The sequence below is a fragment of the Crinia signifera genome, chromosome 1, assembly GCF_055691185.1.
Source record: "Crinia signifera chromosome 1, ASM5569118v1, whole genome shotgun sequence".
Classification (NCBI taxonomy): Eukaryota; Metazoa; Chordata; class Amphibia; order Anura; family Myobatrachidae; genus Crinia; species Crinia signifera.
The window spans coordinates 193,474,251-193,488,445 of NC_139217.1; the positions used below are offsets into that span (position 1 = coordinate 193,474,251).

Sequence of the window (14,195 nt, forward strand, 5' to 3'; positions counted from 1 at the left end):
ATAGTCACTCAAGTTTAACTTCAATCATTTCTTAGAAACCAAACCCTATTTAACTACTTTTCAAATGTGGTAATTTAGAAGAAATATTTTCTATACGCAATTTTAGCAACAGTGGAGATCACTATAAGGGTAATAAGGGGATCACTTAAGTTTCTTTTACAGGTATATACAAGCATACAATGTAATTTTATGTCATACTTATGACACTTTACACTGTCAAAGATAAATACGCTGTATTGCCAGTAAATAATTATAAAATGGTTACAGAAAACACAACAGCCTTTTTAGGATAAGGTTATACAGTAACATCTATAAAATGTGGAAAAAATCATTTAAAAAAAAAAGCTTTACAGTTACATCCCAGTGGAAGACCATCACATTTCTGAAAACTAATTTACTTATAATCCATAATGTTCTCTTAACCCTCCCCCCTTCTCTTCCGTTTCAGCACTCCCGCTGCCATCTCCTTTCCTCCATTTCAGCACTCCCGCTGCCATCTCCTTTCCTCTGTTTCAGCATTCCCCATGCCATCTCCTTTCCCCCGTTTCAGCACTCTCGCTGCCAACTCCTTTCCTCCATAACAGCACAACTGCAGTTAACTTCTCCCCCACCATAACAGCACACCCGGTGCCATCTCCTTCCCATCATAACAGCACACCAGGTGACATCTCCTACCCTCCATAACAGTACACCTGCTGCCATCTCCTTCCCACCATAGCAGCACTCCTGCTGCCATCTCCTTCCCACCATAACAGCACTCCTGCTGCCATCTCCTTCCCACCATAAACAGCACATCCACTGCCATATCCTTTCCTCTGATTCAGCATACCCTCTGCCATTTCCTTCCCTCCATAACAGCACACCCGGTGCCATTTCCTTCCCATCATAACAGCACTACTGCTGACATCTTCCCACCATAAGAGCACACCCACTGCCATCTCCTTTCCTCCATTTCAGCACACCCACTGCCATTTCCTTCCCCCCAGAATAGCACAATTGCTGCTATTTCCTTCCCTCCATTAAAGCACACTCACTGCTATTTCCTTCCCTCCGTTACAGCACACTCATTGGCATTTTCTTCCCTCCATAACAGCACACCTTTTGCCATGGCTTCCCCCCCAGAATTGCACAACTGCTGCTATCTTCTTCCCTTTATCACAGCACATTCCCTGCCATCTCCTTCCCGCCGTTATAGAACAACCACTGCCATCACAGCACACCCGGTGACATCTCCCTGCCTCCATTACAGCACACCCACTGCCATTTCCTTCCCTCCATAACAGGACATCTGCAACCATCTCTTACCCTCCATTGCAGCACACCAGCTGCCATCGCCTTCCCTTCATAACAGCATACCTGCTGCCATCTTCTTCCCACCATAACAGCACATCCAATGCCATCTCCTACCCTCCATAACAGCATACATGGTGCCATCTCCTTCCCACCATAACAGCACTCCTGCTGCCATCTTCTGCCCTCCAGAATAGCACACCCAGTGCCATCTCCTTTCCAGCACTCCCGCTGCATTCTCCTTATGTCCATAACAGCACACACTATGTCATCTCCTTCCCACCATAACAGTACTTCTGCTGCCATCTCCTTTCCTCTGTTTCAGCACTCCCGCTGCAATCTCCCTTCCCTCCATAACAGCACAACTGCTATCTTCTTATCCCCATAACAGCACACCCGGTGCCATCTCCTCCCCATCATAACAGCACTCCTGCTGCCATCGCCTTCCCTCCATAACAGCACATTCGCTGCCACTTCCTTTCCTCTGTTTTTAGCACTACCGCTGCCATCTCCCTTCCCTCCATAAACAGCACAACTGTTGCCATCATCTTCTCCTCCCCATAACAGCACTTCCGCTGACATCACCGTCCCTCCATAACAGCACATCCGCTGCCATCTCCTTTTCTCCATTTTAGCACACCCTCTGCCATTTCGTTCCCTCCTGCTGCCATCTCTCTTCCTCCGTTTCAGGACACCCACTGCAATTTCCTTCCCCCAAGGATAGCACAACTGCTGCCATCTCCTTCCCCCATTACAGCACACCCACTGCCACTTCCTTCTCTCCATAACAGCACACCTTTTGCCATGACCTACCCCCAGAATAGCACAACTGCTGATATCTTCGGGTGCCAGTCAGGATCCCGACAGTAAAAACCCAGACACACAGGGGCCCAGCGGCCACCGGCTATTCTCTCTCGTGGGGGTCCACGACCCCCATAGTGGGAGAATAGAATAGGTGGCGAGCATATTGAGCCACCGTGCCCACAAGGGGCTTTGTTGCGCTCACCAAGCTGTCTGGGTCAGGCCAGTCGGGATCCCGACTGTCGGAACCCTATACCACACCCTATATCTTCTGCCCTTTATCACAGCACATTCCCTGACATTTGCACTAAACTGCTAAACACTGAACTGCTATTTGTCCTCGTTAGTGTGCCGCAATGTACAGTAGCAAGAAGCAGATCAAAAAGTGGTCACAAAACCGAATTTTTTGCGAAAGACACTATAGCAAAGCTGTTTACACAGGGAGCCTAGTTCAGCACATGTTCTTGTCCTCAATCTTGCCAGTATCATGCAGTGTGTTTGACATTCTGTATTAACTGGCCACATTTAACACGTTTTTCCGTGACTTTGTCCTCTTCCTTTTGGGTAGGAAAATAGAAATTGAGCGTTGTCAGTTAACGCCTTCAGTGGTGGGTTTTTTTTTGGGAGTGCTCCCCACTGGGCAAGTTTTTTTTTATTGTGAGTGCGCCCTTAAAAAAAAAACCACACCACTGCCTTCCTGGGTCCGGGCAGCGCCGCTGCACTGTCAATCAGCGTCTGCCCGGACCTGCGCCCCCAGCGCCGCGTCCCTGTCCCCGGCAGCCGGCTTATCATAAGCCGGTGCCGGGGACTTAATACCAAACCTGGAGGGGAGGGAGCCCGGCTGTTAACAGTGGCAATCCCGAGAATTTGCCGGGCTTGCCAGACTGGGCACTGAGGCACAGCCCGGAAAATTCTCGGGATTGCCACTGAAGGGGTTAATTCAGAATGCCAAACACACTGCATGATACTGACAATAAACACTGGGCGACTTAGCCACTTAGTTTACTCGTTTGAGCTGCTTTCAGCTTGAAAGCCGCTTTGATGTGCGCTTCCCCATCATCACCGGGGCCTGGCTGCTCATCTGCTGGTATTACCAGCAAATGAACGATGGATTGGACGGCTTTCCAAAGCGTCCTACTATGAAATGTTTTTCAGCCCAGTGATTCTCCCCAACATCGTTGTCCAAACAGACTGGGCAGAAATCGCCCAGTGTGTATGGACCTTATCCGTCTTGGATGACAAATCTCATGTATGAAAGAGCGTTTGTGGCCATGATTGATTATCCAAATAGGAAACAATCAGACTCGCTACACAATAAAAGTGCCTCAGCACCAGATTAGCAAACTAGAAAAAAATAAAATACATTTGTATAATGTAGTGTGTACAGTACCTAGCTTATATCATACAAATTGATAAGTCTGATTGGAACACAACTGAGATGTTTGATTATATGAAGACTTTTGGATCCTACAACAAGTCCCTAATGCCGCCCAAACACTGCGCGATGAGCACCGTTCGTTTTGAACTAGATGCAATGCAATCTAGTTTAAAAAGTACAGGCAGCACATACTTTATGTGCTTTGCAATGGGATGTGCGCGGGAGCACACATCTAATCGCACACGCACATCGGACCATGTATGGGCACCTTAACATAGAAGCACATACAAAAGGGTAAATTTGCAGAAATCCCAAAGAACCCATCATAAAGATTTAGAAATGTGGGATTGAGAACATACAAACTCCACACAGATGAAGCAATGGACCATTACCCATGAGTTTAATGCTGGGAGGCAGTAGAGCTAACCACTACACCACCCTGCTGCCATTTTATTATAACTGGCAAATAGGAGGTTAAAGCTTATATGACAACCAATAAGGAACAAGTTACCATAACATAATGGACTATAGCACATTATCATTTCATACAACCATACAGGTAATATAACTCAGTCCTGATGTGTAACTGCTAAACATGTTTATTTTTTCCGCTTATTCATTTCAAGATAAAAATAGCCAACACAAATGCCTATGTTAGAATGTAAATATATCAGGTTGTGTGTCCAATACTCCAGAAGAAAACATTGTGAAATATGATCTGATCTAAATTGAAACAGCAGTGTTTCATTCAACATGTATAAGCAAATCTCACACCACAGGGAACATAACCACTAGACTCAAACAATTTTATGTATTCTTCCAAATATAAAGTAACTCAAGTAAATCTAGTTAAAACTAGAAAATACACTCATACAAACACATTAAATAATCTGTATTCATGTCTTGGCACCATAACATCTGCTGAGGTGTAATTATTATTTTTTTGTGCATTTGAAAGAACTCTCTGGTTGCTGCACATACATGTCTAAAGAATATTTGGGCGTTGGCGATGAGAGACATGCTTAATCAAATGAAAAGAAAAAAAAAAACCTTCAATACAGTACAGGTCAGTACAACATGCACATTATCTTATTGCCAAAGGGAGTAAAAAAAAAAAAAAAAGTGAGGAGCCATTTGTGGAAAAAGCAGCCCGTTAGCAAATACTTTCGCACAGAATTAGCTGAGGCGAAGTCAAACAAGTTTGGCTGTGAGCTGCCAATCAGACAGATGTTGCAGGAGCAGCCAAAAGCTTCAGGCAAAACGATTGTTCTGTGAGCAAAGAGCAGCTTGTGAATCTTTACTGCAACTTTAGCAATTACCTCTCTCCTGTACCCTCTTTCCGTCCCCAGTTTTAAAACATCAAAAATGCTTCTATGTTTTTGTGATGGAATAGTGAAGTATCGGTTTGGTTACCCACAATGCCTAGAAAACATGCCCACTGCAGCACTTCCTACTTTTCTTCTCATTTTTGGGTAAATTATAGCGGCTTTCAGAAACTACAATTCAATATTTTGCAAAACTAATATATATTTAATAGTGTATTATGCTCACCAAGGCCTAAAACTATGTAGTTAGTTAAGAAAAAAAAAAGTGCAGAGATAAAGTTCAAAAAGTAGCAGCAAAAATTAAAACAAAAATTTACTATACAAATACACATTTATTATACATTCATTTAACAAAACACATGTAGATGTAACCTGAAGTTACTTACCAAGTTCAGTGAAACTTCCCATTTCACAAAGCAAAGAAAAAGAAAAAAAAAAGTGACTAAGTAAACGTCTGACACTGAAAATGGCAGCATTGTGTAACCACAAGGAACGTGAGAGATTCACTTGCAGAACACAGGTGACAGGCATGCAGTAAAATGGGGAAAAAACTGCAAAAAATTTTAGGTGTTAACGTCAAAAATTCATGCTGGCATCTGTAAGCATGGAGCTGCCCTTGCAGCTGTTTCTTCAAGAAGTCACTGGTGAAGTAGAAATCCTGCCACATTCTTGCCTCCTGCATGATTTTTCTGCTAAAATACCTCAGAACAGACTGGCAATGTTCTCCTTCCCAAGTGCAAGCTCTAATGTCTGCTTCAGCAGAGCTCTGAACCAAGTTTCTATGCTGCTGAATGAGTGACAGCATTGCCAGCCAATCAGCTTGGGTTTTTCAGGAAAATCACCCCTTAATTTATTCAACATTAGGTCATATGACACTATATGATCTGCTATTGGCTTAAAGTGAATGTAGTGTTAGCTTGCTCTGTGAAAGGCCACCCATCTATGCCTCCTTAGATTGTAGACACCTCTTGCCTATAAGCATAAAAGGAATATTACAAACTAAAAAAAAAAATATGTATATGACTGTACACTGAAAACTTACCAGAGAATCCCAAGAATGGAAGGGCCGGAGCTCAGTAATCTTCTGAGCCTTCTTAAGAGAGCACTGAGGTATCAGAGAGAGCTCATCCAGAGAAGCATCTTGCAGGAAGTTAACTATTTTGGTTTTGTATTCTTCCTCCATTATCTCATCACCACTACTGTAGTCTTCATCCAAAACACTGCCTGCATCCGAAGCCGACTCCTCGCTGTCTGAGTCCCTTTTAAAGAAGCTGCTAATTTTTTTGCCTTTAAATTTTTTCTTTAAGCCATTTTGCATCAATGCAGCACTGGATTTCTGGTTTGTCTTCACTTTGGTGCTGTTTTTAGAATTTTTTTTGTGACTTACGGAAGCTCCTTTGCCGTTTGACACATCGTTTTTGGAAGCATTCTGCAAAACATCTGTTTACAGAACAAAAAGTTTTAGTACAATTTCTACTTAAAAGTCTCTATTGTTTTTTGTGATGTTTGACACACAGGGTGGTATTCAATTGTTATATCGCACCTGATCTCTGTCTAAAATTATGGGAGGTCGTAAGGCTATATTCAATTGATTTATTTTTTTGCACATATCGCGCTTATTATAGTCAGGTTTAGCAATGCATTTGTGCATTTCAGTTCACAATCCCTGGGAACAGCAAACTGCAATGCTGGAGAAAAACAATTGAATACCGCCCACAGTGTAATAAAGGAATTGTGGCCATTCTACTTCGTTAATATACACTAAACATTTATTTTGTGACAAAATATCGGTTGGAGGCTTAAAAAGATGAAAATATAAAAATGAATTTCTGCTAAAATTAAAAATAAAATGAGAAAATTTCAGTTTAAAACTGCAGACAGTTGAATTCATGAGAATTCAAAAGCAATATATAAACATTTATTTATGCATGAGGGACAGAACATGTCAGTTGTACAAATATTGCTGTAGTCAGAACAACCTGAAATGTTATTGGTTCACACATGGCACATGCTGCTGTCAGAAAAACCACAAGCCTAGTAATACAGAATTACCGCTTCTGAAACCTCGACACCCTGGGTAGGACCATACAGGATGCTGAAGAAACAGCCCAATCAGGGCAGCATATTTCTCCCGAGTTATTGGTTTGTAAGCTCTGTATTAACAAAGGGACTGCTGCTGAGAGGAGGTAAAGTGGATATGAGGCTATGCAATCATTAATTACGCATAACAATTTATAAACATTAATTTAAGGTAATACCCTGTTTACAGATTTATACATTCCAATAAGCAGGTGGTAGAAAAATGATAGCCTCTTAAATGAACATACAATAAGCAACAATATCAGGAGCAATGTTTTTTTTCCTTAACTTTCCTTACGTGCCCGAAGCATGGTGATAGCAGCAAACCATGTGAGGGGACGTGGTCACTGATACAGTGCCTGTGTTGACTTACGTCAAAGTAAAGGACAAATAAAAAAGAAAAAAATTCCAAAACTCATGTCAGCCTTCCCATTGTCGACCTATTTCATGTGTCGAACTAAGACCTGCCGAGCTTTAGTGTTTGTCCTTCATCAACCCTATGACCCATACCCCTTAAACTAGAGGATGGGAGGTCTCTTACCATTATAAGGAAGGCGTTCTCTACTGTGAGGGCTGTGAAAGTGTGATGGCATATAAATGAAATACATTTAAGACCAGATTGGACAAGCAAGTACTTGATTGATAACAAAATTCAGGGTATATTCAGCAAGTTATGGTCTAGTCAAAGGGGGGGGGGGGGGGGTCAGTGAGTTAAATAAGGCCACATCCAATTATGCAGATATTAGAATCAAAATGTACAATCCTGGGGGATGGGAAAACACATCTCGGACCTTATCTAATGTGTCACTATGTTATAAGTATTGTCATCAGGCTAAAACAGGGCTGGGCTAATACATCATCAAGCTGTTGATGAACCACACATCCCAGCATGCCTTGCATCAATCTAAGCATGGCCAAATAGCAAAACTAAGGCAAGGCATGCTGGGACGTGTAGTTCATCAACAGTTGGAGGGCCGTTTATTGCCTACCCCTGGGGTAATAGAACATGAAACGCTTACCCCCATGCAGCCAGAGTGGGATCACTTCCGCAATCTGGATGCATTGACCAATGTTATGTCATCAGGCGGCGTCTCTTGACGCCTGCCGGCATAACATGGTCACATCACCATAGCAACCACCCTAAAACAGGAAAAGTATACCTAATAGTAACCAATAAAATTCCAATTCAAAAAGAAAACCAAAAAAAGATGAGATAAGAAGTGTTATGTGTATAAACAGTATGACACAGCATATAAAAATACTAGCAGATTCATCATTTAAAATTCAACACTGAAGGCTCAGACTACCAAAAAAAATGTGTTCAGACCTACAGGAATTAAAGTATCTAATGGCAAGATCAAGCGGGCCTCACACTGGAGTAGTTTACGGCTGCAATCACCACCACGTACCCCTTCTGGGAAGTGATGGATCATGCAATATTTTAGGCAGGAAATATTATGAGGAGCCAGAGCGAAGTGTCTAGTGACTAGACGGTCGCTACCATCAGTTGCTAGTGTCTTCACCATGGCCCTAACTGTGCGGAGTTTGTATATTCTCCCCGTACTTGCGTGGGTTTCCTCCGGGTACTCCGGTTTCCTCCCACAATCCAAAAATATACTGGTAGGTTAATTGGCTCCCAACAAAATTAACCCTAGAATGTCTGTGTGTGCATGTACATGTGGTAGGGAATATAGATTGTAAGCTCCACTGGGGCAGGGACTGATGTGAATGGTGAAATATTCTCTGTAAAAGCGCTGCGGAATCTGTGTGCGCTATATAAGAAACTGCTAATAAAATAAAATAAATATGCTCTTTGAAGCTGCACTCTGTCTTGCCTATGTAAAGGAGGCAACAGGGACATACTATTTGATACACAACAAATTTGGAGTTGCATGTCAAGGACTGCCCTATATATAGTGGAATAACTGTATGGGGCCAATAAAAAGTTACCTCCAGAAATGAGGAACCTACTAGGAACGCAGGTGCACTGAAAGCAATACAATTTTGGGGGGATTACCAGGCACTTAATTTATTACAATGTTGGTTTTAACTAATCTGTTGTGGAGGTTACGTTCATAACCTAGTCCTGTTCTCATGTTATGTGCCAACTGTAATTGCCTTTGGTAGTGGAGAGGAGTCAGCATGGAGACTCTGATCAGTCTTGGACTATGCAGACAGCGATTATGCACTGTGTGTCCAGGTAGTCAACATTAAAAAGCTGGCATATACTTGTCCAATTTGGACACTTTTTACCCAATTCCGAAAAATGGAGCTGAGAAAGCAGCTGAAAAGTGGCCAAATTAGATGTGACATCTGATACAATCGTGAAGGGCTATTTGGGCTCATTACCATATGCATACGCCCCGCGTTTCATGGGCGTTCTCATGCAAACGCTGGGCGTACGTATGGTAATGCGGCCGTGACGCACGTGTAGGGGGTGGACATATGACATCGCCGGATGTCAGCTGCCCGCCCAGATCCCTGCTTTTGCACGGAAAAAAGTCCGTGTGGTCTGAGGTTGCGGGAGCTGGTGGACCACTCGGTCCTGCATTCGATGGTCTGCAACCATCGAATGATGGGGGAGGTTCCCTGAGATGGAGGAGGCGTATTACATGAAAAATACACGTGCGGTCCGTTTGGCCAGCTTCTTACAGCGTACGGACGGAGTTGGCGATCCGTACGGAAGGCGGGGTTTCGCACACACGGTTCTGGCCGCATATTCGGATCCGGCCGCACCGATCAGAATAAGGCCCCTAGTCATGTTTCCAATACAGTTGGTCCTTGTCAAAGTCACCCAGACCCTTACGGTTATCCATTTTTTCTGCTTCCAAGCATAGGGCAGTATTCAATCTAGGGTTCCAACTGTCAGAAAATCCGGTACTTATGTAGTATCTGGGCGTCCGATTTTGTGATTGTATGCCTTACCTTAAGGCATACAATCAGATGCGATGCGATTTTGCATGGGATTTAATGTTAAGAAGGTCCTGTTCATTTCCCCACTATCCATGTGGGCATAGAGTTGATTTTATATAGCGTGGCGAGCGCAGCGAGCCACCGTGCCCGAAGCGTGGTGAGCGAAGCGAGCCCCGCGAGGGGACGCATATTTCTTAAAAAGTATTCTGTGTCCGCTCGCCACGCTTCGGGCTCGGTGGCTCGCTACGCTCGCCACAGGTTTATATCCAACTCCATGCCCACTTGGATAGTGGGGAAAGGAAAAGGACCCCTTTTTCCCATTGAATTCTATGTTAAAATGGACTCAGACCATTTTAACATTGAATCCTATGGAAAAATCTTGACCATCGCATCGCATACGATTTGGTCGCATGCGATGCGATGTGATTTCTAAATCGGACGCCCAGATACTACATAAGTACCGAAAATCCTGATAGGTGGAAACCAGTGCCGAATCCCATCCCGTTTTCCGGTCTGATACTCTACAGGCGAAATATAATGTCCTGCCTGTCCAGTGACAAAAAGTGGGCGTATCAGCAAAAACAGCCGTGGATTCGACTTGTTTTATTTCCATTAACACCAGGCTTGGCTCAAGCATTTATTATGCAAACCTCAGAAGGGTAAGGATCTTTTATAAAAAATAACACTCCTCATTATTGAGAATCATTGCCAACATGGCTACAAGAGGAGAATTTAGTGTCTATGAAAGAGACCACAATGGCTTGCTAATGTTTTGTTAGTAGCAGCATCTACGTTAATGTCAGCATGGAACGCCAACATTCGTGAATTGCATTAATCGGTAAAATCACTTACTGCATGATCATGAACTCAGACTGATCATCAAAACATGTAATTAACTGCTGATTAAAAGCTTGCACGATTTCAATCTATGGTGTAAGCAGCTAGATTAATCAAAAACAGTCCGACAACAACTCCACTGAGTGATTTATTAGATGGGATTGGTGTGCATTAACTGCTCATCAAACCTAGAAGAGCCTGCTTGCTGTTCTATGTGTGACTACCATTAAAAGACAACTTAGCAGGGCAAGAAGTGAAAATGTTTAGATAACTATAAGCACCACCAATGCTCTCCATAAACAGAAAAGTACATGTGGCCCCATTTTAAATGGGTTCATCAAGAAATCCTGTCATACAGTCTGGAGACCAAAAGAGGGTTCATGATGGTCAGAATCCTGGCACATCATGGTTTGTTTTTTCTTTCTATCCCTAAAACTATCAAACCCCTCCCACTAACCTCCCGTTCCAGTTAACCATAAATATTCACTAAATCTATACCACTTGGGACATTTGTTGCATATTCTGCAATGACACTTGAGGCTGCATTTTACACAAGCATAAGTCAATCATCCATTAAAAATGTTTATGTGCTACATTCCTCCTTTACAATTCCAAATCCTCATAGGCTGACTAGTCACATACAGGCCATAGTGATCAAGTGCCCTTTTAATGGGTCTCATTTGATTTTTCCATATATTTATGTGTGTGCATGCATGCATTTTTCTCAGCCCATTGCTCTGGTTTCTCAGCCCAGTCCTTTGGTTAGTAGTGTTTGCGTAGATAGCAACCGGATACTTATTCCCCGGAACATCAAAACCCGGGCACACTATGTGATGTCATTTCTGCATTAATTTCTCAACTGGACCTCAGTTAAAAACCAAGCTCAACATCAGTTTCAGAAGCATCGTTAATTTAAGTTTCAAGCTGTAGTAAATTTAAAGGGGACACTGAAATATATAACAAAAAAAATCAAGTCTTTTTTGTTTCTATTTCAATAGCTTTAACATTTGGACAGAAATCGGTATAAATACTGAACTAGCAAAAGAAAAACACATGGATAAAAAAAACACCACAGACATTTAAATTCTTGTACACATGCGATGATGGGAGCACACATCGCTGACACACAAAAGATGCACCAGTGATATGTGCTGACCAATGTTCTCTCTTGAGAGCAATGGCAATCTGACTAGATTTTGACTGCAAAAAAGACAACCACTATAAAATAGTGGACGTAATGGGCAGTGAACAGGGGGAAGCCACCGGTGTAGACAGACAGCTGGACGGTGTATGGTTAGTAGGGTCACCCTACTAACCATACACCGTCCAGCTGTCTGTCTACTCCGGTGGCTTCCCCCCGTTCGCTGCACGAGAGATTTAGCTTTGGGTGAGTTATTTTGTTTCTGTGCAGGAAAAATACTGAATGCTTTATTTTTACACTGCAATATAGATCTCACTTTGAAGAAAAAACCCCACCCAAATCTAATTCTCTCTGCACATGTTGCATCTGCCCCACCTGCAGTGCACATGGTTTTGTCCAGCTAAGAAGGAATTTGCCTCTAAGAGTGAACTAAAATAAGGCCCTATCTTCTTGGGTGTAAAGCCCCAAACACATGTTGAGATGTGTGCTTAGCGATGTGTGCTAAGCAATCTAATGTTTGCGATTTCCCTGTGTATAGATAGATGCGCCCATACACAAATAGCGATGTGTGCCAACCTAATGTTTTGTATGCACTTGCTACTGTAGGTGATCTTACTAGATTTTACCTGTATGGGCTTAAAGATCTGAGCTAGCGGTGGTGACATGTGGGAGCGGGAAACACCATGGGGTGTACACACTGTAGTGTAGTGATTTGTGCTTAATTTCTAAGCGATCTAGACAGATTGCTTACAAAATAGGCAAAAATCGTGACATGTGTATGCCCCTTAACAGTCATAATAGTCTGTGTTTATTTGTTTATCTGCTGACTTTTTCCATGCATGTGGTGTGCAGGTTTTCAGACACTTTAGCATATACACAAATTAAAATTTACAGCTGCTACAGAACCCTCATTTTGCAGCTGGCGGCCAGGGACAAGGAGAGCAGCAGCTAGAGAGATGGAAGGTCCTGCTCCGATGACCGGGAGACTCGCCCGATGCTGCCTCCACTCCCCACCCCCCTCTTGTTTCCTTTCACCTCACCTAGCCCCCTCTCGTCGCAGCCCATCACTTTGCCCCCACTTGCCTTAAACCCTCTCTACACAGCCCGTCACCTCACACCCCTCTCACTCACCCCCTCTGTTTCAATTATCTCTGTCACAACTATCCCCCTCTATTTTTCTACCCCCACCATCGTTTTCCTTGTTTTTGCGCTTTTCCTGTCCCCTTTTCCCTCTCCTCTCTTTTGTTCTCACTGCACGCCTGTCACCTTTTCTCTCCCGCCAGCTGTCTCACCTCTTTTTCGCTCTACCCCTTGTCCTCTTTCTAGCCTTTCTCCCCCCTGCCCCATCTTTCTCTCAACCCTTCCCCACCCGCCTCTACATCATACTGTTAATTTCTTTCTCTGCCTCTTTCTCTACTTCCCACATTTTCCAATGCTTCCCCTCTTTTCTCCATCACTCTGACATCCCTCCCTTGCTCTTTCTCCAGCACTCACTAACTCTACATGGCACTGTATCTCTCGCTCTCTCCCCGACACCCCTTCACTCTATTTGTAACCCCTCTCTCCCTGACACGCTCTGACATGCTTTCTTATTCTTGCTCCCACCGCTCCCTCTACTGCGCCTACCCTCCCCTAATTTCCTCTTTTTCCATGAAGCCCCCCTCTCTACCTCCACTTACTTTCTTCTGCCCCCTTAAGAGGAATTGTAGTGACAAAACAGGGACAGGGGGAGCTTAAAAGCATAATATGGGACCCAGAAATCGTGGCATAGGACCAAAACTTTATAACGTGACCCACATATTAATTTTATAGAATGTACTTGATAAATGTTACTTCAAAGCGGATTGGTTGCTATGGGCAACTTCTCCACAATGGTAGTTTAGGCTGAATAAAGACGTATAAAGTGCAAAAATATAGAAGACATAACTTTTCCTATACAAGTTCGGTTCTGCTCCGTATACAGACTGTCACAGTATACAAGTGTCACATCAATTTAATTTAGACTCTTTGTGCGTTCCTCGTAAGCCAATGCAAAATTCTCACATCAGTGGATCCATGCTGTATTAGCCCCTCAATGTGACTAGTCAACATTTTTGAAGGTGGGAACCTACTGGATATTTATGGTTCAGGCAACACATTCCCAGACTCAAACATAGAATGTGGCTTCTGATCACAGAGGAATCACAGTTGGTTGGGTACATGCTATCTGAAATACAGTAGATTTCATTATATTTCGGGTGTGCAAAAAAAATATGTATGTGAATGATATTGGTCAGACATACTGTATGGCATTGCCCAGCAGCACAGCTGATGTATTGGTACATTTGGCTGAGTAAGGTCAACACGTTAAGCGGTGACATTAGTCAATCGTTGACATCACAATTGGCAGTACCGGATAACCTCCCGACAGTCATTACACCGACGTCGGGAT

The 14,195-nt window shown here is 43.2% G+C and overlaps 1 protein-coding gene across 1 annotated transcript in view; it reads right to left on the minus strand.

Annotated features, from left to right (window-relative positions):
- SMARCAD1 (SNF2 related chromatin remodeling ATPase with DExD box 1) overlaps window positions 1–14,195 on the minus strand; it is a 114,563-nt gene that overhangs the window by 51,233 nt on the left and 49,135 nt on the right. Inside the window, exon 9 of the mRNA XM_083179101.1 lies at window positions 5,837–6,234. Within this exon, the coding sequence (XP_083035227.1) occupies window positions 5,837–6,234 (398 nt within the window). The remainder of the gene's footprint in view (window positions 1–5,836; window positions 6,235–14,195) is intronic.